This window comes from Oncorhynchus keta, unplaced genomic scaffold, assembly GCF_023373465.1.
Source record: "Oncorhynchus keta strain PuntledgeMale-10-30-2019 unplaced genomic scaffold, Oket_V2 Un_scaffold_2149_pilon_pilon, whole genome shotgun sequence".
In the NCBI taxonomy this organism is placed as follows: Eukaryota; Metazoa; Chordata; class Actinopteri; order Salmoniformes; family Salmonidae; genus Oncorhynchus; species Oncorhynchus keta.
The window spans coordinates 485,001-511,348 of NW_026290864.1; the positions used below are offsets into that span (position 1 = coordinate 485,001).

The 26,348-nt window shown below is 48.8% G+C and overlaps 3 protein-coding genes, 1 long non-coding RNA gene and 1 pseudogene across 28 annotated transcripts; 3 read left to right on the forward strand and 2 right to left on the reverse strand.

Annotated features, from left to right (window-relative positions):
- The window catches only part of LOC127928110 (tripartite motif-containing protein 46-like), a 29,781-nt pseudogene extending 21,122 nt beyond the window's left edge, over window positions 1–8,659 (forward strand).
- On the reverse strand, window positions 2,878–4,484 carry LOC127928100 (uncharacterized). Of its 22 annotated transcripts, none has more exons than XR_008130393.1 (6): window positions 4,307–4,399; window positions 3,995–4,147; window positions 3,558–3,679; window positions 3,356–3,465; window positions 3,116–3,209; window positions 2,878–3,066 (listed from the first exon to the last, which is right to left on the reverse strand). It is a non-coding gene; the product is annotated as an uncharacterized LOC127928100 (long non-coding RNA). The 22 variants fall into 22 exon arrangements; XR_008130402.1 differs by lacking the exon at window positions 3,558–3,679 and adding an exon at window positions 3,948–3,994 and having other exon boundaries at window positions 3,356–3,557; window positions 4,097–4,147; window positions 4,307–4,396; XR_008130405.1 differs by lacking the exon at window positions 3,558–3,679 and adding an exon at window positions 3,948–3,994 and having other exon boundaries at window positions 3,356–3,557; window positions 4,044–4,200; window positions 4,307–4,372.
- A 7,147-nt stretch (window positions 8,660–15,806) lies between the features above and the next one.
- On the reverse strand, window positions 15,807–18,988 carry LOC127928111 (uncharacterized). Its single transcript, XM_052515120.1, has 3 exons — window positions 18,959–18,988; window positions 18,105–18,370; window positions 15,807–17,456 (listed from the first exon to the last, which is right to left on the reverse strand). The coding sequence occupies exons 1-3, from the start codon at window positions 18,986–18,988 to the stop codon at window positions 16,328–16,330; spliced, it is 1,425 nt and encodes a 474-aa protein (XP_052371080.1). The 3' UTR covers window positions 15,807–16,327.
- Window positions 18,727–24,584, forward strand: LOC127928131 (protein PF3D7_1417600-like). Of its 4 annotated transcripts, XM_052515144.1 has the most exons (3): window positions 18,727–21,643; window positions 22,963–23,037; window positions 23,143–23,160. In XM_052515144.1, the coding sequence occupies exon 1, from the start codon at window positions 20,475–20,477 to the stop codon at window positions 21,570–21,572; it is 1,098 nt and encodes a 365-aa protein (XP_052371104.1). In that variant the 5' UTR covers window positions 18,727–20,474; the 3' UTR covers window positions 21,573–21,643; window positions 22,963–23,037; window positions 23,143–23,160. The 4 variants fall into 4 exon arrangements, with proteins under 4 accessions (XP_052371104.1, XP_052371103.1, XP_052371102.1 ...); XM_052515143.1 differs by lacking the exons at window positions 22,963–23,037; window positions 23,143–23,160 and adding an exon at window positions 24,464–24,584 and having other exon boundaries at window positions 18,727–21,658; XM_052515142.1 differs by lacking the exon at window positions 22,963–23,037 and having other exon boundaries at window positions 18,727–21,721; window positions 23,083–23,145.
- Window positions 21,944–24,543, forward strand: LOC127928112 (uncharacterized; the record flags this gene model as incomplete). The annotated part of the gene is made up of 4 exons (XM_052515121.1): window positions 21,944–22,181; window positions 22,244–22,543; window positions 23,488–24,057; window positions 24,254–24,543. Coding segments are annotated over 4 exons (1,398 nt in total), but the record flags the coding sequence as incomplete, so codon positions are not given.
- Window positions 24,585–26,348: the final 1,764 nt, after the last annotated feature.

Below are 26,348 nucleotides of genomic sequence, written 5' to 3' on the forward strand. Positions count from 1 at the left end.
CTGTAAGCTCCACAGAGTCCACCACGGCCACAAGGTGGCGCCCATCGCACAGGCCTGCCAGGCACTAAAGGTATCTGTCTGTCTGTCTGTCTGTCTGTCTGTCTGTCTGTCTGTCTGTCTGTCTGTCTGTCTGTCTGTCTATCTATCAAACCATGAAACTACATGTTTGCTTGCTGATATTGTCATCTATCTCTCTTAACACCTGAGGACAAAATCACCAAGGAGATCAACTACATTCTGGCCAATCAGGACACAGTAAAGGCTCAGATAACTCAGCTGGAGAGTGCCATCACACACATGGAGGTAAACTCTCTCTCCATCCTTGCTGTCTCTTTTTTGTCCAATCCACTACTTTCTTCCCTCTATCCTTCGATTGCCTCTTTCTCTCCATCACAGTATAACCTTCATGCTCTTCTTTCCCTCCCTCTACCCTCTCCCTTCTTCTCCCCTCCCCCACACTCTCTCCCTCTCTCTCTCCCTCTACCCTCTCCCTTCTTCTCCCCTCCCCCACACTCTCTCCCTCTACCCTCTCCCTTCTTCTCCCCTCCCCCACACCCTCTCCCTCTCTCTCTCCCTCTACCCCCTCCCTTCTTCTCCCCTCCCCCACACTCTCTCCCTCTCTCTCTCCCTCTACCCTCTCCCTTCTTCTCCCCTCCCCCACACTCTCTCCCTCTCACTCTCCCTATACCCTCTCCTTCCCCCCCTCTCTCTCCCTCTACCCTCTCCACCCGCCCCCCTCTCTCCCTCTACCCACTCCACCCCCCTCTCTCTCCCTCTACCACATCCCCTTAAACCCCCCTCTCAACTCCCTCTCTAGTTGAACAGTGCGTTGGCGAGGAGCAGTTGTCCCAGTCTGTGAGGGAGCTGGGGCGTCTCTAGTGGAGCGACAGGGAGCGTTGACCCTGGCCCTGGAGGGCCCGGCTGAGGAAGGGGAGGCCCTGTCGGCCCAGGTGTCTGAGAGGAGGGGTCTGCAGAGCACGGCGGTTTAATGGCCTACACACAGGAGCTGCTCAAAGAGACCGACCAACCCTGCTTCGTACAGGCCGCACGAATCACCCACAACAGGTACGGGTGGTAGATGCAAGACACACATGCGCACGCACACACACACACCGTGGGTAAATAACAGGTGCAATATCACGCTTAACACTTACCAGCCCCGCCCCCTCTATATTTTCTCTCTCCCGTATCTATTTTCTCTCTCGCTCTTTCTCTCTCTTTTTCTCTGTCTCTGACTCTCTCTCTTTCTCTCCCTCCAGGCTGGTGAAAGCCATAGAGAATCTGCAGTGTTTCTCTCTCTCGGCTGATCCCTCCTTCAGACACTTCCACATGGACGCCTCCAGAGAAGTGAAACTCATCAGCAGCATGGGATACATAAGAGGTCCGTCCGTGTAAGTGGTTAGATCTGAAAGCTAACTCATCCCATCCACCAATATAACTCCCTTTTCTTCTCTGCCCCGCCCCTGCTACAGCCCCATTGGCTCCTGTGATTGACACTCAGCGCACGCTGGCCTATGACCAGCTGTTCCTGTGCTGGCGACTCCCCCAGGACTCCGCCCCTGCCTGGCACTTCTCCGTGGAGTTCAGCGGCGAATGGGATTGACTGAGGCAGGCTGGGGAGAGAGGTCAGGAATCCCAATACTCCACTGGTGTGGCAACGCCTGGAGGAGGTGGGCGGGACTAGTGCTGTGATTGACAGGCTGGAGATGGACAGTGTGTACGTGTTAAGGGTGAAAGGAAGCAATAAGGCGGGGTTTGGAGAGTACAGCGAAGAGGTTTACCTGCACACACCACCCGCACCAGGTGAGACACACACACAGACACATACGTATGCAATTCATGATACACTTATTGTTGGGGAATTGTTTAAAAAGTCAATATCTCTTTTGTCCCAATCTATCCCTTCACCTTCTCAATACCTCTATATATCTTCTCTCTGCATAACCCACTCCCTCTGTTCTGTAACCCAGCTCCACCCCCCGGCCCTCTCTCCATCCCTCCATCCTCTCTCTATCCCTCTATCCTCTCCATCCCTCTCCATCCCTCCTCTCTCTATCCTCTATCCTCTCTCCATCCTCTCTCCATCCCTCCATCCTCTCTCTATCCCTCCATCCTCTCCTCTATCCCTCTATCCGCCCTCTCCATCCTCCATCCTCTCTCCATCCCTCCATCCTCTCTCCACCCCCCGGCCCTCTCTCCATCCCTCTATCCTCTCTCCATCCCTCCATCCTCTCTCCATCCCTCCATCCTCTCTCCATCCCTCCATCCTCTCTCCATCCCTCTCTCCATCCCTCCATCCTCTCTCCATCCCTCCATCCCTCTCTCCATCCCTCCATCCTCTCTCCACCCCCCGGCCCTCTCTCCATCCCTCCATCCTCTCTCCATCCCTCCATCCTCTCTCCATCCCTCCATCCTCTCTCCACCACCCAGCCCTCTCTCCATCCCTCCATCCTCTCTCCACCCCCCGGCCCTCTCTCCATCCCTCCATCCTCTCTCCGTCACCCCCATCCCCTCTCTCTCCATCCCTCCATCCTCTCTCCGTCCCCCGTCCTCTCTCCATCCCTCCATCCTCTCTCCATCCCTCCATCCTCTCTCCACGTCACTCCATCCCTCTCCATCCCTCCTCTCCATCCCTCCATCCCCTCTCCACCCCCGGTCCCTCTCCTCTCCATCCCTCCATCCTCTCTCCACCCCCCGGCCCTCTCTCCATCCCTCCATCCTCTCTCCACCCCCCGGCCCTCTCTCCATCTGTCCATCCTCTCTCCATCTGTCCATCCTCTCTCCATCTGTCCATCCTCTCTCCATCTGTCCATCCTCTCTCCATCTGTCCATCCTCTCTCCATATTCCATCCTCTCTCCATCCTCCATCCCTTTATCTCCCTATCTCTCCTTCCTCTCTTTCACATTGCTAACACTTGATTCATCTCAGAAGAATCCTACCATCCCACTCCCTGTCCTTCTCCTACCTCTCTCTCTCTTTATCGGCATTTCTCCCTCTCTGTCCTTCTCCTACCTCTCTCTCTCTCTCTCCCTATCAACATCTCTCCCTCTCTGTCCTTCTCCTACCTCTCTCTCTCTCTCTATCAACATCTCTCCCTCTCTGTCCTTCTCCTACCTCTCTCTCTCTCTATCAACATCTCTCCCTCTCTGTCCTTCTCCTACCTCTCTCTCTCTCTATCAACATCTCTCCCTCTCTGTCCTTCTCCTACCTCTCTCTCTCTCTTTATCAACATCTCTCTCTCTGTCCTTCTCCTACCTCTCTCTCTCTCTCTCTTTATCAACATCTCTCCCTCTCTGTCCTTCTCCTACTCTCTCTCTCTCTATCGACATCTCTCCCTCTCTGTCCTTCTCCTACCTCTCTCTCTCTCTCTTTATCAACATCTCTCCCTCTCTGTCCTTCTCCTACCTCTCTCTCTCTCTCTTTATCAACATCTCTCCCTCTCTGTCCTTCTCCTACCTCTCTCTCTCTCTCTCTTTATCAACATCTCTCACTCTCTGTCCTTCTTCTACCTCTCTCTCTCTCTATCAACATCTCTCCCTCTCTGTCCTTCTCCTACCTCTCTCTCTTTATCAACATCTCTCCCTCTCTGTCCTTCTCCTACCTCTCTCTTTCTCTCTCTCTCTCTTTATCAACATCTCTCCCTCTCTGTCCTTCTCCTACCTCTCTCTCTCTCTCTCTCTCTCTCTCTTTATCAACATCTCTCCCTCTCTGTCCTTCTCCTACCTCTCTCTCTCTCTCTCTTTATCAACATCTCTCCCTCTCTGTCCTTCTCCTACTCTCTCTCTCTCTCTCTCTCTCTCTCTCTCTCTCTCTTTATCAACATCTCTCCCTCTCTGTCCTTCTCCTACCTCTCTCTCTCTCTCTTTATCAACATCTCTCCCTCAATGTCCTTCTCCTACCTCTCTCTCTCTCTATCAACATCTCTCCCTCAATGTCCTTCTCCTACCTCTCTCTCTCTTTATCAACATCTCTCCCTCTCTGTCCTTCTCCTACCTCTCTCTCTCTCTTTATCAACATCTCTCCCTCTCTGTCCTTCTCCTACCTCTCTCTCTCTCTCTCTCTATCAACATCTCTCCCTCTCTGTCCTTCTCCTACCTCTCTCTCTCTTTATCAACATCTCTCCCTCTCTGTCCTTCTCCTACCTCTCTCTCTCTCTCTCTCTATGAACATCTCTCCCTCTCTGTCCTTCTCCTACCTCTCTCTCTCTCTCTCTCTCTATCAACATCTCTCCCTCTCTGTCCTTCTCCTACCTCTCTCTCTCTCTCTCTCTTTATCAACATCTCTCCCTCTCTGTCCTTCTCCTACCTCTCTCTCTCTCTCTATCAACATCTCTCCCTCTCTGTCCTTCTCCTACCTCTCTCTCTCTTTATCAACATCTCTCCCTCTCTGTCCTTCTCCTACCTCTCTCTCTCTTTATCAACATCTCTCCCTCTCTGTCCTTCTCCTACCTCTCTCTCTCTATCAACATCTCTCCCTCTCTTTCCTTCTCCTACCTCTCTCTCTCTCTCTTCATCAACATCTCTCCCTCTCTGTCCTCACACTGTCCATACTGTATAAACACTCCCCCAGTCTCCTGTGTTATTAAGTGTTCATGTGGCTTACTAAAGGAGATTAGTTGATTCGTACCCGCAGTCGTACCTGTATTGGGCCAGGTGTATTTATTCTCCTCGTTCCCTCTCTTTCCTGGGGTGTATTTATTCTCCTCGTTCCCTCTCTTTCCTGGGGTGTATTTATTCTCCTCGTTCCCTCTCTTTCCTGGGGTGTATTTATTCCTCCAGAATACATCAGTTTCCTGTAGATGTAAGCAGGTCCTCTGCTCCTCTCCCTCTCCTCCTCTCCTCCTTTCCCCCTCCTCCCCCCTCTCTCCCTCCTCCCTCTCTCCCTCCTCCTCTCCTCTCCTCCTCCTCCTCCTCTCCCTCTCCCCCTCCTCCCCTCTCCCTCCTCCTCTCCCTCTCCTCCTCCTCCTCTCCCTCTCCCCCTCCTCCCCTCTCCTCCTCCTCTCCCTCTTCTCCTCCTCCTCTCTCCCCTCCTCTCCCCCTCCTCTCCCCCTCCTCCTGCTCCTCCTCCCCCTCTCCCTCTCCTCCTCTCCCTCTCCCCTCCTCTCCCTCTCCTCTCCCTCTCCTCCTCCGCCCTCCCCCTCTCCTCCTCTCCTCCCCCCTCTCCTCCTCCCCCTCCCCTCTCCTCCCCCCTCTCCTCCTCTCCTCCTCCTCCTCTCCCTCTCCTCCCTCTCCCCTCTCCTCCCTCCTCCTCCCCCTCTCCTCCTCTCCTCCTCCCTCTCCTCCTCCCTCCCTTCTCCTCCTCTCCCTCTCCTCCCCCTCTTCTCCTCCTACTCTTCCTCTCCTCTCCCTCTCCTCCTCCCCCTCCTCCCCCTCTCCTCATCTCCTCCTCCCCCTCTCCCTCTCCTCCCCTCTTCTCCTCCTCCCTCTCCCCTCTCCCCTCTACTCCTCCCCCTCTCCCTCTCCTCCCCCTCTCCTCCTCCCCCTCTTCTCCTCCTCCCCCTCCCTCCTCTCCCTCTCCTCCTCTCCCTCTCCCCCTCCTCCCCTCTCCTCCTCTCCTCCTCCTCCTCCCCTCTCCCTCTCCTCCCCTCTTCTCCTCCTCCCCCTCTCCCTCCTCCCCCCCTCTCCTCCTCCACCTTTCCCTCTCCTCCCCCTCTCCTTCTACTCCCCCTCTCCTCCTCCCCCTCTCCCTCCTCCCCTCTCCCTCTCCCCTCCTCTCCCTCTACTCCCCCTCTCCTCCCTCCCCTCTCCCTCCTCCCCCTCCCCTTCTCCTCCCCCCCCTCCCCTCTCTCCTCCTCTCCCTCTCTCCCTCTCATCCTCTCCCTCTCCTCCCCCTCTCCTCTCCTCTCCTCCTCTCCTCCTCCCCCTCTCCTCCCCTCTCCTCCTCCCCTCTCCCTCTCCTCCTCCCCTCCTCCCCTCTCTCCTCCCCCTCTCCTCCCCCTCCTCCCCTCTCCTCCTCTCCTCCCTCCTCCTCTCCCCCTCCCCTCTCCCTCTCCTCCTCTCCCTCTACTCCCCCTCTTCCTCCTCCCCCTCTTCCTCCTCCCCTCTCCCTCTCCTCCTCTCCCTCTACTCCCCCTCTTCTCCTCCTCCTCTCCCTCCTCCCCCTCTCCCTCTCCTCCTCTCCTCTCTCCTCCCCCCTCTTCTCCTCCCCCTCTCCCTCCTCCCCATCTCCCTCTCCTCCTCTCCCTCTACTCCCCCCTCTCCTCCCCCTCCCCCTCTCCCTCTCCTCCTCTCCCTCTACTCCCCTCTTCTCCTCCTCCCCCTCCCCCTCTCCTCTCCCCTCTTCTCCCCTCCCCCTCTCCTCCTCCTCTCCCTCCCCTCCTCTCCCTCTACTCCCCTCTCCTCCTCCCCTCCCCTCTCCCTCTCCCTCCTCCCCCCTCTCCCTCCCTCCCCTCTCCCTCCTCTCCCTCTCCTCCTCTCCCTCCTCCTCCCCCTCTCTCCTCCTCCCCCTCTCCCTCCTCCCCCTCTCCCTCCTCCCCCTCTTCTCTTCCCCTCTTCTCCTCCACCTCTCCCTCTCCTCCTCTTCCTCTCCTCCCCCTCTTCTCCTCCCCCTCTCCTCCCCCTCCCCCTCTCCCTCTCCCTCCTCCCCCTCTCCCTCCTCCGTCAGTGTTGTGTTTCTCTCTGGACTCTCGCTGGGGTTTGCATGCTGACCGACTGGCTCTGGGTAAAGGACAGACGTATGCCCGCAGCGTGCCCGGCCTATCCCTTCTGCAGGCCGCTGACCGCTCCCTCACTTCCTGTCACCTGACCTCTGACCTCCTCATAGGCGACCTGGCCATCACCCAGGGAAGGCACTACTGGGCATGCTCGGTGGAGCCCGGCTCCTACCTGGTCAAAGTGAGAAATAAAGATTTTTTGTGTGTGTGTGTGTGTGTGTGTGTGTGTGTGTGTGTGTGTGTGTGTGTGTGTGTGTGTGTGTGTGCATACGTGCGTGGGTGTGTGTAATTTACTCAATTTAATTTGTCATTTTTCTATCTGCCTTCCTCAGGTGGGAGTTGGACAGGAGGCCAAGCTCCAGGAGTGGTTCCACCTTCCCCAGGACATGGCCAGCCCCCGGTGAGAGAGGAGAGAGGGAGGTAGAGGGAGGGATGGAGAACGAGGTAGAGGGAGGGATGGAGAGGGAGGGGGGGACAGAGGGAGGGATGGAGAGGGAGGGGGACAGAGAGAGGTAGAGGTAGGGGGGACAGAGGGAGGTAGAGGTAGGGGACAGATAGATAGGGGACAGAGGGGGGACAGGGGAGGTAGAGGTAGGGGGACAGAGGGAGGTAGAGGTAGGGGGATAGAGGGAGGTAGAGGTAGGGGGACAGAGAGAGGTAGAGGTAGGGGGACAGAGGGAGGTAGAGGTAGGGGGACAGATATATGTAGGGGGACAGAGGGAGGTAGAGGTAGGGGGACAGAGGGAGGTAGAGGTAAGGGGACAGAGGGAGGTAGAGGTCGGGATGGAGAGGGAAGGGGGACAGATTGAGGTAGAGGTAGGGGAACAGAGGGAGGTAGAGGTAGGGGGGACAGAGGGAGGTAGAGGTAGGGGGACAGAGGGAGGTAGTGGTAGGGGACAGAGGGAGGTAGAGGTAGGGGGGACAGAGGGAGGTAGAGGTAGGGGGACAGAGGGAGGTAGAGGTAGGGGGACAGAGGGAGGTAGAGGTAGGGGGACAGAGGGAGGTAGAGGTAGGGGGGACAGAGGGAGGTAGAGGTAGGGGGACAGAGGGAGGTAGAGGTAGGGGGGACAGAGGGAGGTAGAGGTAGGGGGGACAGAGGGAGGTAGAGGTAGGGGGGACAGAGGGAGGTAGAGGTAGGGGGACAGAGGGAGATAGAGGTAGGGGGGACAGAGGGAGGTAGAGGTAGGGGGACAGAGACAGAGGGAGGTAGAGGTAAGGGGACAGAGGGAGGTAGAAGTGGCTCCAGTGACACGAAAACTAACCAAGTAAACTCAGGTCTCCCCCGTCCTCCCTCTTCCTCACTCCCCATCCCCCCTCCTCTCTCTCCCCCTCCCCTCTCTCTCCCCGACCCCTTCCCTCTCTCCAGCTATGACCCAGACAGTGGCCATGACAGTGGGGCTGAGGATTCCCCAGACTCCTCCCCTCCCTTCTGCTTCCTCACCATGGGCATGGGCAAGGTCCTCTTACCCCAGGGGGCAGCAAACTTACACCACAGTACCCATGGGAACAACCATGGCCCTCCTACTGCCCCCCTGCCCCCGCGCCTGGGGGTTTGTCTGGACTTCGAAAAGGGGCGGGTCACGTTCTACGACGCCCACTCGCTGCGCACCCTGTGGGAGGGGCATGTGGATTGCTCTGCCCCTGTGTGCCCGGCCTTTTGTTTCATTGGTGGAGGGGCACTGCAGCTGCAGGAGCTGGTGGCCAATCGGAGCACAGAGGAGCCACCACACAGAAGGGTTACCATCCAATCACGCGCCACCAATTTAGGTAACTGAAGAAGTATGGAGTGGAATGATTTGGAAAGACCCTTCATCAACTTGATGTTTACTTGTTTATGTTTAGGTTTCATTTGTAATGTCTGCAACTGTTGATGATGTACATTATGCAGAATAGAAGAATGTCAATGTCCCGGAATCCAGGGGATTATAAAGCGTTCTGCAGGTTACATCAGGATACGTGTATTCTGTGATTCCAACTGTTGCTGTGTTGCATCTGACAAGGACTCATGAGTGACTGTTAAATCCATGAACGTTTATTGTTAAATGACTCATGAGTGGGACGTTAACTGTTAAAGGACTCATGACTGGGACGTTAACTGTTAAAGGACTCATGAGTGGGATGTTAACTGTTAAAGGACTCATGAGTGGGATGTTTGTTAAATGACTCATGAGTGGGACGTTAACTGTTAAATGACTCATGAGTGGGACGTTAACTGTTAAATGACTCATGAGTGGGACGTTAACTGTTAAATGACTCATGAGTGGGACGTTAACTGTTAAATGACTCATGAGTGGGATGTTAACTGTTAAATGACTCATGAGTGGGACGTTAACTGTTAAATGACTCATGAGTGGGACGTTAACTGTTAAATGACTCATGAGTGGGACGTTAACTGTTAAATGACTCATGAGTGGACGTTAACTGTTAAATGACTCATGAGTGGGATGTTAACTGTTAAATGACTCATGAGTGGGACGTTTGTTGTTAAATGACTCATGAGTGGGACGTTTGTTGTTAAATGACTCATGAGTGGGACGTTTGTTGTTAAATGACTCATGAGTGGGACGTTTGTTGTTAAATGACTCATGAGTGGGACGTTTATTGTTAAATGACTCATGAGTGGGACGTTTATTGTTAAATGACTCATGAGTGGGATGTTAACTGTTAAAGGACTCATGACTGGGACGTTAACTGTTAAATGACTCATGAGTGGGACGTTAACTGTTAAATGACTCATGAGTGGGACGTTAACTGTTAAATGACTCATGAGTGGGACGTTTACTGTTAAAGGACTCATGACTGGGACGTTAACTGTTAAATGACTCATGAGTGGGATGTTAACTGTTAAAGGACTCATGACTGGGACGTTTACTGTTAAATGACTCATGAGTGGGACGTTTACTGTTAAATGACTCATGACTGGGACGTTTACTGTTAAATGACTCATGAGTGGGACGTTTACTGTTAAATGCCTCATGAGTGGGACGTTTACTGTTAAAGGACTCATGAGTGGGACGTTTACTGTTAAATGACTCATGAGTGGGACGTTAACTGTTAGAGGGCTCATGAGTGGGACGTTAACTGTTAAAGGACTCATGAGTGGGATGTTAACTGTTAAAGGACTCATGAGTGGGACGTTTACTGTTAAATGACTCATGAGTGGGACGTTTACTGTTAAATGACTCATGAGTGGGACGTTTACTGTTAAATGACTCATGAGTGGGACGTTTACTGTTAAAGGACTCATGAGTGGGACGTTTACTGTTAAATGACTCATGACTGGGACGTTTACTGTTAAATGACTCATGACTGGGACGTTAACTGTTAGAGGGCTCATGAGTGGGACGTTAACTGTTAAAGGACTCATGAGTGGGACGTTACTGTTAAATGAGCGGGACGTTAACTGTTAAAGGACTCATGAGTTGAGTGGGACGTTTACTGTTAAATGGGACGTTTACTGTTAAATGACTCATGAGTGGACGTTTACTGTTAAATGACTCATGAGTGGGACGTTTATTGTTAAATGACTGGGACGCTAACTGTTAAAGGACTGGACGTTAACTGTTAAATGACTGCGAGTGGGACGTTAAGTTAAATGACTCATGAGTGGGACGTTAACTGTTAAATGACTCGAGTGACGTTGGGACATGACTTAACTGTTAAATGACTCATGAGTGGGATGTTAACTGTTAAAGGACTCATGACTGGGACGTTTACTGTTAAATGACTCATGAGTGGGACGTTAACTGTTAAATGACTCATGACTCATGAGCCTCATGAGTGGGACGTTTACTGTTAAAGGACTCATGAGTGGGACGTTTACTGTTAAAGACTCATGAGTGGGACGTTTACTGTTAAATGACTCATGAGTGGGACGTTAACTGTTAAAGTGGGACGACTCATGAGTGGGTTAACTGTTAAAGGACATGAGTGGGACGTTTACTGTTAAATGACTCATGAGTGGGACGTGGTTAAATGACATGAGTTTACTGTTAAATGACTCATGAGTGGGACGTTAACTGTTAGAGGGCTCATGAGTGGGACGTTAACTGGTAAATGACTGTTAAATGACTCATGAGTGGGACGTTAACTGTTAGGGCTCATGAGTGGGACATTTACTGTTAAAGGACTCATGAGTGGGACATTTACTGTTAAATGACTCATGAGTGGGACGTTAACTGTTAAATGACTCATGAGTGGGACGTTAACTGTTAAATGACTCATGAGTGGGACGTTAACTGTTAGAGGGCTCATGAGTGGGACGTTTACTGTTAAATGACTCATGAGTGGGACATTTACTGTTAAATGACTCATGATGACTGTTAAAGGACTCATGAGTGGGACGTTTACTGTTAAATAACGTTAACTGTTAGAGGGCTCATGAGTGGGACGTTAACTGTTAAATGACTCATGAGTGGGACATTTACTGTTAAATGACTCATGAGTGGGACGTTTACTGTTAAAGGACTCATGAGTGGGACGTTTACTGTTAAATGACTCATGACTGGGACGTTTACTGTTAAATGACTCATGAGTGGGACGTTAACTGTTAGAGGGCTCATGAGTGGGACATTTACTGTTAAATGACTCATGACTGGGACATTTACTGTTAAATGACTCATGAGTGGGACGTTTACTGTTAAAGGACTCATGAGTGGGACGTTTACTGTTAAATGACTCATGAGTGGGACGTTAACTGTTAGAGGGCTCTGAGTGGGACATTTACTGTTAAATGACATTTACTGTTAAATGAGTGGGGTTTACGTTAAATGCCTCATGAGTGGGACTGTTGTTAAGGGTTTACTGTTAAATGACTCATGAGTGGGACGTTAACTGTTAGAGGGCTCATGAGTGGGACGTTAACTGTTAAAGGACTCATGAGTGGGATGTTAACTGTTAAAGGACTCATGAGTGGGACGTTTACTGTTAAATGACTCATGAGTGGGACGTTTACTGTTAAATGACTCATGAGTGGGACGTTTACTATTAAATGACTCATGAGTGGGACGTTAACTGTTAGAGGGCTCATGAGTGGGACGTTAACTGGTAAATGACTCATGAGTGGGACGTTTACTGTTAAATGACTCATGAGTGGGACGTTAACTGGTAAATGACTCATGAGTGGGACGTTAACTGGTAAATGACTCATGAGTGGGACGTTAACTGTTAGAGGGCTCATGAGTGGGACATTTACTGTTAAAGGACTCATGAGTGGGACGTTTACTGTTAAATGACTCATGAGTGGGACGTTTACTGTTAAATGACTCATGAGTGGGACGTTAACTGTTAAATGACTCATGAGTGGACGTTATCTGTTAGGACTCATGCTACCTGCACTTCACATAGATCTTATTGTTTGAAACCAAACCAAAATGCTCACATTGTGGAAGATTCTCTCATAAGCTTCAAACATGTATTACAAATCAAGAGGGTATACATATCTATTCTATATTTTGAGACAATAGAGATGAATGGGATTGACACATCATGGATAGAAAGGATTTAGCGTAAATCATGCGTTGATGTCAATGGGAAGATTTAGGATGTGTGTGTTCACCTGAATTAAAATCATAATACTTATTTTATCATTCTCATCTGAGCTGGCTGAATATTTATACTGTTTTATAGCTTTTTATTCATAGCTTTTATGATTATTATGACTGGCAATAATACATTTTTACTCAACAGATTATTACTAAAAAGATAGATCTTACAGGGTCGAGGCTCAGACTGTCAGTATTCATACAGTATATTGAATGTGTGTGTGAGAGTGTGTATTTTTCCTTGAATGCATGTGTGTACGTGTGTGTGAGAGACAAAGAGAGAGGGAGATATATATATACAGTACGCGTTCAAAGTTAATTTTTACTATTTTCTATTTTCTAATAATAGTGAAGATAGCAAAACTATGAAATAACACATTTGGAATCATGTAGTAACCAACAACGTGTTTAGCAAATATATTTGTGGAGGCCAGGTCATCTGATGCAGCAGTCCATCATTCTTGATCAAATAGCCCTTTCACAGTCTGGAAGTGTGTTGAGTTATTGTACTGTTAAAAAACAAATGATAGTCCCACTAATCCAGATGCGGTGGTGTATCGCTGCAGAATGCTGTAGTAGCCATGTTGGTTAAGTGTGCCTTGAATTATAAATAAATCACAGACAGTGTCACCAGAAAAGCACCCCCACACCTCCTCTTCCATGCTTCACGGTGGGACCAACACATGCAGAGATCATCTGTTTACTAGCTTCTCACAAAGACACTGCAGTTGGAACCAAAAATCTCAAATCTCAGACCAAAGGACAGATTTCCACCAGTCTAATGTCCATTGCTTGTGTTTCTTGGCCCAAGCAAGTCCCTTCTTCTTATTGGTGTCCTTTAGTAGTGGTTTATTTGCAGCAATTCGATCACAAAGGCCTGATTCACGCAGTCTCTGAACAGTTGATGTTGAGGTGTCTGTTACTTGAGCTCTGTGAGGCATTTATTTGGGCTGCAGTCTGATGTGCAGTTAACTCTAATGAACTTATCCTCTGCAGCAGAAGTAACTCTGGGTCTTCCTTTCCTGTGGTGGTCCTCATGAGAGCCATGTCTTAAAGTAATGATGGACTGTCGTTTCTCTTTGCTTATTTGAGCTGTTCTTGCCATAATATGGACTTGGTCTTTTACCAAAAAGGACTATCTTCTGTATACCAGCCCTACCTTGTCACAACACAACTGATTGGCTCAAACACATTAAGAAGGAAATTAATTCCACAAATTAACTTTTAACAAGGCACACCTGTTAAAACTTCTTTGGGCTAGACGTGGCGCTAGCGACCCACCTCAACAACATCTGGTGAAATTGCAGAGCGCGAAATCCAAATGATAGAAATAGTCATATTTAGCATTCATGAAAAGACAAGTGTCATACATCAGAAAAAAGCATTCTTGTTAATCCAGCTGCTGTGTCAGATTTCAAAAAGGCTTTACGGCGAAAGCACACCATGCGATTATCTGAGGACAGCGCCCCGAACACAAAATAATTAAAAACATTTTCCAACCAGGCAGAGTTGCCACGAAAGTCAGAAATAGCAATAAAATAAATGCCTTACCTTTTGAAGATATTATTCTGCTGGCACTCCAAAAGGTCCCAGCTACATCACAAATGGTCCTTTTGTTCGATAAAGTCCTTCTTTATATCTCCAAAAACTCAGTTTAGCTGGCACGCTTCATTCAATAATCCACTGGTTTCCCTCCTTCAAAATGCATACAAAATGAATCCCAAATGTTGCCCATAAACTTCAAACAAGCCAAACAACGTTTATAATCAAACCTCAGGTACGATAACACGTACATAAATGATCAAATTTAAAACGGAGAATCGTTATTGTCTTTACCGGAGATAAACAACAAAGTACACGCTCTCATCCACGCTCGTTAAAACACTACAGCGAAAATGGGAGCCACTTAGAAAAGCTACAAATTCTAGCTAATTTCTCCAAAAACAAGCCTGACACTCTTTCTAAAGACTGTTGACATCTAGTGGATGCCCTAGGAACTGCAATCTGGGAGGTTTTCCTTTCATATTAAACATGACAGCCATTGGAATCAGTGGTGGGCTGAATTTTTTTGGGATGGTTTGTCCTCGTGTTTTCTCCTCGTGTTTTCACCTGCCATATCATACTCACAGACATTATTTTAACAGTTTTAGAAACTTTTGAGTGTTTTCTATACAAATCTATCCAATTATATGCATATACTAGCTTTTGGGCCTGAGTAACAGGCAGTTTACTTTGGACACTCTTTTCATCCAGGCGTAAAAATACTGCCCCCTAGCCCAGAGAGGTTATTTGAAATGCATTCCAGGTGACTACCTCATGATGCTGGTTGAGAGAATGCCAAGAGTGTGCAAAGCTGCCATCAAGGCAAAGGGTGGCTACTTTTAAGAATCTCAAATATAAAATATATTTTGATTTGTTTAACACTTTTTTGGTTACTACATGATTCCATATGTGTTGTTTCATAGTTTTGATATCTTCACTATTATTCTACAATGTAGAAAACAGTACAAATAAAGAAAAACCCTTGAATGAGTAGGTGTGTCCAGACCTTTGACTGGTACTGTATATATATATCAATAGAGCCTGCTGAGGGGAGAACAGCTAATAATAATGGCTGGAATGGAGTGAATGGATTGGTATCAAGAACATGGTTTTCATGTGTTTTATTTCACTCCATTCCAGTCATTATTATGAGCCGTCCTCCCCTCAGCAGCCTCCACTGATATATATATAGAGAGAGTCCAGTCCAGTCCAATCCAATCTGTTGCTCGGAGGTCTGGCTGTAACAACCATGTTTCCTGTTCTGTCTGTCCTGAATGATCTGGTTGTAAAATACAGTCTTATACCTTACAGCACTTGAATGACTTTAGACTGTAGCATCTCCCTCATTTAGACTTTTCCATGCTGGCAGAATGTTTGTAAACGTCATGAGAAAAAGGAATAAACAATTCAACAGTTACATTGAGGTGTTATGTGGATGATGTTCTGTTTCAGGAACTAGCACATATCAGTAATGAGGACCAGACAGGAAGAGGAATCACTGGGACATTCAAGAACCCTGCATACTTTTGTTGTCATCTAGAAAATGAAGTCAAATTTAGAACATAGAACAGAAGACACTGGTCATTAGTTATTACATCACGTTGAATTGACGGGTCATTATGAGAAAATTCATGGCTCTTTGAACTCAGATTTAGCGTCTGATTTCATCACAGCTTTTGTTTTGGTTCTCTCTGGCCTCACATAGGGAAGAGCAGGAAGCCACTGAAGGGGCAATGTTGATTTGAATCTTCCTAGAGACCATAGCCTGAGGGAAGGTACATGTAGATTAAGTCCCCCTCCTCCAGAGTCACTGCATTAGATACATACTGATGCCCTTCCTGGCTATTGTACTGATTTGACAATATTTCATGCTACTTATTCTTAAATAAGCATACACCCCGTATATACCGATGTGCAGGCGTCTATGCCAGAGAATCTGAAGTAGTAGACTCCTCTCAATGGGACTGTGAAGACATCTGCATCAGAGGAAAGGAGGGAGAGATCAACACTGTCTGTCTCTCATGAACACTGGAGCTGTTATGCAGGTGAATGAGGACCCAAAAGCGACTTGGCGAAAACAGAGTCTTTATTCCAGTAAAGGATATAAGCAATACTCCTGGACAATCAGAGCAGAAAACAAAACATAAAAAACTTAAATCCACTCGTAGTGACGAGGACAGACTGGAGACTCGACCATTAACTGTAGGTTGCCTCGGGAAGGCACCGACCGTAGCAGACTCAGACACCTGCTCACACGCAGCATCTGAAGGAGACAAGACACGACAGGGCGAGACAAAGACACAGCACAGCGAACATCATACAAGGATCCGACAGGACAGAAACGGAAAACAAGGGGAGAAATAGGGACTCTAATCAGAGGACAAGATAGGGAACAGGTGTGAAAAGACTAAATGAGTGAGTAGGAGAATGGGGAACAGCTGGGAGCAGGAACGGAACGATAGAGAGAGGAGAGAGAGGGAAGGAGAGAGAAAAAGGGAACGAACCTAATAAGACCAGCAGGGGGAAACGAACAGAAGGGAAAGCATAATGACAAGACAATATAAGACAAAACATGACAGGAGCAGCCTGTTAGTGATGTAGGTGTCTGTTACTAATGTCATATACGTAGCAGCAGTACCTGTCACTGGGCTGTAGGTGTCTGTTACTAATGTCATATACGTAGCAGCAGTACCTGTATGTGGGTTGTAGGTGTCTGTTACTAATGTCATATACGTAGCAGCAGTACCTGTATGTGGGTTGTAGGTGTCTGTTACTAATGTCATATACGTAGCAGCAGTACCTGTCACTGGGCTGTAGGTGTCTGTTACTAATGTCATATATGTAGCAGCAGTACCTGTATGTGGGTTGTAGGTGTCTGTTACTAATGTCATATACGTAGCAGCAGTACCTGTATGTGGGCTGTAGGTGTCTGTTACTAATGTCATATACGTAGCAGCAGTACCTGTATGTGGGTTGTAGGTGTCTGTTACTAATGTCATATACGTAGCAGCAGTACCTGTCACTGGGTTGTAGGTGTCTGTTACTAATGTCATATACGTAGCAGCAGTACCTGTATGTGGGTTGTAGGTGTCTGTTACTAATGTCATATACGTAGCAGCAGTACCTGTCACTGGGTTGTAGGTGTCTGTTACTAATGTCATATACGTAGCAGCAGTACCTGTATGTGGGTTGTAGGTGTCTGTTACTAATGTCATATACGTAGCAGCAGTACCTGTCACTGGGCTGTAGGTGTCTGTTACTAATGTCATATATGTAGCAGCAGTACCTGTATGTGGGCTGTAGGTGTCTGTTACTAATGTCATATATGTAGCAGCAGTACCTGTATGTGGGTTGTAGGTGTCTGTTACTAATGTCATATATGTAGCAGCAGTACCTGTATGTGGGTTGTAGGTGTCTGTTACTAATGTCATATATGTAGCAGCAGTACCTGTATGTGGGTTGTAGGTGTCTGTTACTAATGTCATATACGTAGCAGCAGTACCTGTCACTGGGTTGTAGGTGTCTGTTACTAATGTCATATATGTAGCAGCAGTACCTGTATGTGGGCTGTAGGTGTCTGTTACTAATGTCATATATGTAGCAGCAGTACCTGTATGTGGGTTGTAGGTGTCTGTTACTAATGTCATATACGTAGCAGCAGTACCTGTCACTGGGTTGTAGGTGTCTGTTACTAATGTCATATACGTAGCAGCAGTACCTGTCACTGGGCTGTAGGTGTCTGTTACTAATGTCATATATGTAGCAGCAGTACCTGTATGTGGGTTGTAGGTGTCTGTTACTAATGTCATATACGTAGCAGCAGTACCTGTCACTGGGTTGTAGGTGTCTGTTACTAATGTCATATACGTAGCAGCAGTACCTGTCACTGGGCTGTAGGTGTCTGTTACTAATGTCATATATGTAGCAGCAGTACCTGTATGTGGGTTGTAGGTGTCTGTTACTAATGTCATATATGTAGCAGCAGTACCTGTATGTGGGTTGTAGGTGTCTGTTACTAATGTCATATATGTAGCAGCAGTACCTGTATGTGGGTTGTAGGTGTCTGTTACTAATGTCATATACGTAGCAGCAGTACCTGTCACTGGGTTGTAGGTGTCTGTTACTAATGTCATATATGTAGCAGCAGTACCTGTATGTGGGCTGTAGGTGTCTGTTACTAATGTCATATATGTAGCAGCAGTACCTGTATGTGGGTTGTAGGTGTCTGTTACTAATGTCATATACGTAGCAGCAGTACCTGTCACTGGGTTGTAGGTGTCTGTTACTAATGTCATATACGTAGCAGCAGTACCTGTCACTGGGCTGTAGGTGTCTGTTACTAATGTCATATATGTAGCAGCAGTACCTGTATGTGGGTTGTAGGTGTCTGTTACTAATGTCATATACGTAGCAGCAGTACCTGTCACTGGGTTGTAGGTGTCTGTTACTAATGTCATATACGTAGCAGCAGTACCTGTCACTGGGCTGTAGGTGTCTGTTACTAATGTCATATATGTAGCAGCAGTACCTGTATGTGGGTTGTAGGTGTCTGTTACTAATGTCATATACGTAGCAGCAGTACCTGTATGTGGGTTGTAAGTGTCTGTTACTAATGTCATATACGTAGCAGCACTACCTGTATGTGGGTTGTAAGTGTCTGTTACTAATGTCATATACGTAGCAGCACTACCTGTATGTGGGCTGTAGGTGTCTGTTACTAATGTCATATACGTAGCAGCACTACCTGTATGTGGGTTGTAGGTGTTGCCAATGTTGGTGAAGACTTTGGTGTAGATCAGTTGGGTCTCAGTATCAAAAGGTCCTATCTTGAGTCAGACAAACCAGCAGAGATGCTTTGGTCTGTCTGAGCACAGAATAATTCAATAAGTCACTGTATGTTGAGTAAAGATACATTCATAAAATGAACATATTCCCACACCACATTAGATACAATGAGATTCTGAAAGTCTGTGTTTGTCTTACCTGTGTTCTCTCTCTTCAGCCCCTCCACTTCCCCTTTCAGTTCCTCCACCTCTGTCTCACTGGCTGTCACTCTGGTCCCCATGGCTGACAGTTCAGCTGTTTGGACTGGAATTATGGGAATAATATCTAGAGCTCTTGATCTGATGTCGAGAGCTCAAATAAACTGATGATGAATTCAACAGACTCTTCAGCTGCCTCATGTTAGCTGCATTCTCTCTCTCTCCCCAGTTCATCCACCTTGTTCTTGGGGAACTGCTGTTCCGTCATAGTGACACTCCGTTCTTTGGTTCTCCTTTCAGCTCATCCACCTCTCCTTTCAGCTCCTCCACCTCTCCTTTCAGCTCCTCCACCTCTCCTTTCAGCTCCTCCACCTCTCCTTTCAGCTCCTCCACCTCTCCTTTCAGCTCCTCCACCTCTCCTTTCAGCTCATCCACCTCTCCTTTCAGCTCCTCCACCTCTCCTTTCAGCTCCTTAACCTCTCCTTTCAGCTCCTCCACCTCTCCTTTCAGCTCCTCCACCTCTCCTTTCAGTCGGTCTGTTTTGTGCCCTCTAGTAAGTAGGGTCGGCAGGTAGCCTAGTGGTTAAGAGCGTTGGGCCAGTAACCGAAAGGTCACTGGTTTGAATCCCTGAGCCAACTAGGTGAAAAATGGATAGATTGCTCTTGAGCAAGGCACTAAACCCTAATTACTCATGTAAGTCACTCTGGATAAGAGCGTCTGATAAAGGACTCAAAGGTAAGTAAATATAAAGCAGCAAGGTACCAGAAATATCACCATGGTTACCAAAGGGCTAGCTGCTAGAGTTACTATTATTATTAATTGGAGGTCTAGGTACAGTCCTCACCATAGTCTGTTCACCGAGATCCACAAGGTGGAGTTAACTTGGAGGGGAGGGAGAAGGGAGTGAGGGTTGAAAACAAAGCCTTGCCTCTGTGGCTGTTGTCAAAGCAACAGAAAAGGAGCAGGAAGTATCCAGGTAGTTAAATAGAACACACACACTCCCTCTGGTAATCTCCGGTCCTCACACACTGAACAGCCACTGCGCCACCTGACCAGCCTCATACAGGTAAGAGACACCTGCTGCTAGCTACACCTGATCTCCTCTGAGAAAACACATGAACCTGGGCATGTGTGTTCTCTCTTTCCCTGTCCTCTCTTTCTCACACATCTGTCTCCGTTTTCATGTGTTCTCTCCCTGTGACCGAACAATGCCAATAGTATGTCTGTCATATAAGAATGTTCCAGATGGACCTGGCATGGGCTATATTATAAAGTTGTCATATTTTCATAGACTAATGGGACAATATATGTGGGGTAATGGCTCTCAGCACTTGGCTTTGCCCAGTTTAAATGCCAGGTAAACAGGAGTGGTATTATTTGCGCATGTCAACGTGTGTATATGCTGCCAAGCGCCAAACTGCCAGAACTGGATTGGCAGTGTATCCGCCCAGGCAGCCATTATTCTGACAATCATTGTTTCACAGTCTCATAATGGGCCACCAGAATAGCTCAAGACACACCTGACTGTAGTATGTAACTATGTAATAATCACTGAGTAACATCATAATAATCACTCAGTCAGACAGAGTGATTATTATTAAAAGAAATTCAACATCACAAAAAGTATCTCATTCACAGAGAAAGGTTTATTTAAGCATACAGTTTGCATGGTTAGTGAATAGTTCAAGTGTAAATTGCCTTTCTTGATGGCTCCTGAGATGAGATAATTAAAGTTGAATTGAATTATAATTTAAATGGAGGACTATGAGGAAGAGAGGAGGAAGAGGTGGTTTGTGATAGGAATTTATCAGCAGAGCGGCAGCCAGGTGAATACCAGCCAGGTGTGTACCAGCCAGTTGAATACCAGCCAGGTGAATACCAGCCAGGTGAATACCAGCCAGGTGAATACCAGCCAGGTGAATACCAGCCAGGTCCAGGTGAACACCAGCCAGGTGAATACCAGCCAGGTCCAGGTAAACACCAGCCAGGTGAATACCAGCCAAGTGAACACCAGCCAGGTGAATACCAGCCAGGTCCAGGTAAACACCAGCCAGGTGAATACCAGCCAGGTGAATACCAGCCAGGTGAATACCAGCCAGGTGAATACCAGCCAGGTGAATACCAGCCAGGTCCAGGTAAACACCAGCCAGGTGAATACCAGCCAGGTGAATACCAACCAGGTGAATACCAGCCAGGTGAATACCAGCCAGGTGAACACCAGCCAGGTGAATACCAGCCAGGTCCAGGTAAACACCAGCCAGGTGAATACCAGCCAACTGAACACCAGCCAGGTGAATACCAGCCAGGTCCAGGTAAACACCAGCCAGGTGAATACCAGCCAGGTGAATACCAGCCAGGTGAATACCAGCCAGGTGAATACCAGCCAGATCCAGGTAAACACCAGCCAGGTGAATACCAGCCAGGTGAATACCAGCCAGGTGAACACCAGCCAGGTGAATACCAGCCAGGTCCAGGTAAACACCAGCCAGGTGAATACCAGCCAGGTGAATACCAGCCAGGTGAATACCAGCCAGGTGAACACCAGCCAGGTGAATACCAGCCAGGTCCAGGTAAACACCAGCCAGGTGAACACCAGCCAGGTGAATACCAGCCAGGTGAATACCAGCCAGATGAACACCAGCCAGGTGAACACCAGCCAGGTGAATACCAGCCAGGTGAATACCAGCCAGGTAAACACCAGCCAGGTGAACACCAGCCAGGTGAATACCAGCCAGGTGAATACCAGCCAGGTGAACACCAGCCAGGTGAATACCTGCCAGGCCCAGGTAAACACCAGCCAGGTGAATACCAGCCAGGTGAAATACCAGCCAGGTGAAATAACAGCCAGGTGAACACCAGCCAGGTGAACACCAGCCAGGTGAATACCAGCCAGGTGAATACCAGCCAGGTGAACACCAGCCAGGTGAATACCAGCCAGGTGAAATACCAGCCAGGTGAACACCAGCCAGGTGAAATACCAGCCAGGTGAAATACCAGCCAGGTGAATACCAGCCAGGTGAATACCAGCCAGGTGAACACCAGCCAGGTGAATACCAGCCAGGTGAATACCAGCCAGGTGAACACCAGCCAGGTGAATACCAGCCAGGTGAAATACCAGCCAGGTGAATACCAGCCAGGTGAATACCAGCCAGGTGAATACCAGCCAGGTCCAGGTAAACACCAGCCAGGTGAATACCAGCCAGGTGAAATACCAGCCAGGTGAAATACCAGCCAGGTCAATACCAGCCAGGTAAACACCAGCCAGGTGAATACCAATCAGGTGAACACCAGCCAGGCGAATACCAGCCAGGTGAACACCAGCCAGGTGAATACCAGCCAGGTGAACACCAGCCAGGTGAATACAAGCCAGGTGAATACCAATCAGGTGAACACCAGCCAGGCGAATACCAGCCAGGTGAAATACCAGCCAGGTGAATACCAGCCAGGTGAACACCAGCCAGGTGAACACCAGCCAGGTGAATACCAGCCAGGTGAAATACCAGCCAGGTGAAATACCAGCCAGGTCAATACCAGCCAGGTAAACACCAGCCAGGTGAATACCAATCAGGTGAACACCAGCCAGGCGAATACCAGCGAGGTGAACACCAGCCAGGTGAATACCTGCCAGGTGAATACCAGCCAGGTGAATACCAATCAGGTGAATACCAGCCAGGTGAACACCAGCCAGGTGAATACCAGCCAGGTGAACACCAGCCAGGTGAATACCAGCCAGGTGAATACCAGCCAGGTGTGTACCAGCCAGGTGAATACCAGCCAGGTGAATACCAGCCAGGTGTGTACCAGCCAGGTGAATACCAGCCAGGTGAACACCAGCCAGGGAATACCAGCCAGGTGAATACCAGCCAGGTGAATACCAGCCAGGTGAACACCAGCCAGGTGAATACCGGCCAGGTAAACACCAGTCAGGTGAATACCAGCCAGGTGAACACCAGCCATGTGAATACCAGCCAGGTGAATACCAGCCAGGTGAACACCAGCCAGGTGAATACCAGCCAGGTGAATACCAGCCAGGTAAACACCAGCCAGGAGAATACCAGCCAGGTGAATACCAGTCAGGTGAATACCAGCCAGGTAAACACCAGCCAGGTGAATACCAGCCAGGTAAACACCAGCCAGGTGAACACCAGCCAGGTGAATACCAGCCAGGTGAATACCAGCCAGGTGAACACCAGCCAGGTGAATACCAGCCAGGTGAACACCAGCCAGGTAAATACCAGCCAGGTGAATACCGGCCAGGTAAACACCAGTCAGGTGAATACCAGCCAGGTGAACACCAGCCATGTGAATACCAGCCAGGTGAATACCAGCCAGGTGAACACCAGCCAGGTGAATACCAGCCAGGTGAATACCAGCCAGGTGAATACCAGCCAGGTGAACACCAGCCAGGTGAACACCAGCCAGGTGAATACCAGCCAGGTGAACACCAGCCAGGTGAATACCAGCCAGGTGAATACCAGCCAGGTAAACACCAGCCAGGAGAATACCAGCCAGGTGAATACCAGTCAGGTGAATACCAGCCAGGTAAACACCAGCCAGGTGAATACCAGCCAGGTAAACACCAGCCAGGTGAACACCAGCCAGGTGAATACCAGCCAGGTGAATACCAGCCAGGTGAACACCAGCCAGGTGAATACCAGCCAGGTGAACACCAGCCAGGTAAAGACCAGCCAGGTGAATACCAGCCAGGTGAATACCAGCCAGGTGAATACCAGCCAGGTGTGTACCAGCCAGGTGAGTACCAGCCAGGTGAATACCAGCCAGGTGTGTACCAGCCAGGTGAATACCAGCCAGGTGAACACCAGCCAGGGGAATACCAGCCAGGTGAATACCAGCCAGATGAATACCAGCCAGGTGAACACCAGCCAGGTGAATACCGGCCAGGTAAACACCAGTCAGGTGAATACCAGCCAGGTGAACACCAGCCATGTGAATACCAGCCAGGTGAATACCAGCCAGGTGAACACCAGCCAGGTGAATACCAGCCAGGTGAATACCAGCCAGGTGAACACCAGCCAGGTGAATACCAGCCAGGTGAACACCAGCCAGGTAAATACCAGCCAGGTGAATACCAGCCAGGTGAACACCAGCCAGGTGAATACCAGCCAGGTGAATACCAGCCAGGTGAATACCAGCCAAGTGAACGCCAGCCAGGTGAATACCAGCCAGGTGAATACCAGCCAGGTGAACACCAGCCAGGTGAATACCGGCCAGGTAAACACCAGTCAGGTGAATACCAGCCAGGTGAACACCAGCCATGTGAATACCAGCCAGGTGAATACCAGCCAGGTGAACACCAGCCAGGTGAATACCAGCCAGGTGAATACCAGCCAGGTGAATACCAGCCAGGTGAACACCAGCCAGGTGAATACCAGCCAGGTGAACACCAGCCAGGTGAATACCAGCCAGGTGAATACCAGCCAGGTGAACACCAGCCAGGTGAAATACCAGCCAGGTAAACACCAGCCAGGTGAATACCAGCCAGGTGAATACCAGCCAGGTGAACACCAGCCAGGTGAATACCAGCCAGGTAAACACCAGCCAGGTGAATACCAGCCAGGTGAATACCAGCCAGGTGAATACCAGCCAGGTGAACACCAGCCAGGTGAATACCAGCCAGGTAAACCCCAGCCAGGTGAATACCAGCCAGGTGAATACCAGCCAGGTGAATACCAGCCAGGTGAACACCAGCCAGGTGAATACCGGCCAGGTAAACACCAGCCAGGTGAACACCAGCCAGGTGAATACCAGCCAGGTGAATACCAGCCAGGTGAACACCAGCCAGGTGAAATACCAGCCAGGTAAACACCAGCCAGGTGAATACCAGCCAGGTGAATACCAGCCAGGTGAACACCAGCCAGGTGAATACCAGCCAGGTAAACACCAGCCAGGTGAACACCAGCCAGGTGAATACCAGCCAGGTGAATACCAGCCAGGTGAATACCAGCCAGGTGAATACCAGCCAGGTAAACACCAGCCAGGTGAATACCAGCCAGGTGAATACCAGCCAGGTGAACACCAGCCAGGTGAACACCAGCCAGGTGAACACCAGCCAGGTGAACACCAACACTTTGCTTTGAAGTGATAGAACAGGTTTTAATCTGTAAAACAGATGGAGGAAAAAGAGGAACAGTGGAACAGCGAAACAAGGTGAGGTTTAAAAATATTTTAGGTATGTAGGTACCTGTGTGTCTGAGTGAGTCATATTTGGTGGTGTGATCTCAGTCTATCTTTTCATCTATCTTGGGCTTTCATGTTCAACTTTGCACACATTTCTAAAAATGAAGCTTCATAGACAACCATGTCCAACTTCAGACCATGCCCGCCCGACTAGCATCACTACCCTGGACGGTTCTGACCTAGAATATGTGTACAACTACAAATACCTAGGTGTCTGGTTAGACTGTTAACTCTCCTTCCAGATCTCCAAACCAAAATCAAATCTTGAATCTGCTTCCTATTTCGCAACAAAGCCTCCTTCACTCACGCCGCCAAACTTACCCTAGTAAAACGGACTATCCTACCGATCCTCGACGTCGGCGATGTCATCTACAAAATACCTTCCAATACTCTACTCAGCAAACTGGATGCAGTCTATCACAGTGCCATCCGTTTTGTCACCAAAGCCCCATATACCACCCACCACTGCGACCTGTATGCTCTTGTCGGCTGGCCCTCACTACATATTCGTCGCCAGACCCACAGGGCTCCAGGTCAATAACTCCATGCTAGGTAAAGCTCCGCCTTATCTCAGCTCGCTGGCCACAATAACAACACCCACCCATAGCACGCACTCCAGCAGGTATATCTCACTGGTCATCCCCAAAGCCAACACCTCCTTTGGCCGCCTTTCCTTCCAGTTCTCTGCTGCCAGTGATTGGAACGAATTGCAAAAATCTCTGAAGCTGGAGACTTATATTTCCCTCACTAACTTTAAATATCAGCTATCTGAGCAGGTAACCGATCGCTGCAGCTGTACATAGTCCATCTGTAAATAGCCCACCCAATCTACCTACCTCATCCCCATATTGTTTTTATGTGCTTTTCTGCTCTTTTGCACACCAGTATCTCTACTTGCACATCATCATCTGCTCATCTATCACTCCAGTGTTAGTCTGCTAAATTGTAATTACTTCACTACTATGGCCTATTTATTGCCTTAAATCCTCCATTTGCACACACTGTATATAGACTTTCTTTTTTTCTATTGTGTATTGACTGTACGCTTGTTTATTCCATGTGTAACTCTGTGTTGTTGTTTTTGTCACACTGCTTTATCTTGGCCAGGTCGCAGTTGTAAATGAGAACTTGTTCTCAACTAGCCTACCTGGTTAAATAAAGGTGAAAATAAAAAATAAAGGCCCATTTTGAATATCTTTTATTGCCTTTTACAGGTTACTGCAATGACATTTCTCCGCCACTTGGGGGCAGTGCTGGCTCTTTCTTGTCTTGTCGCCATGGCCCAAACTGAGAAAAGTGAGCAGTCAAAATAGTATCGTTATTTAACACAATTTTCTCTCCTCATGTGTTTGTCTTTGCTGGATGGGAGGAGGGACATTCCTAAGGGCAATAAGTGTCTCACCCCCTTCCCTCTTCTATCTCCCTCTCCC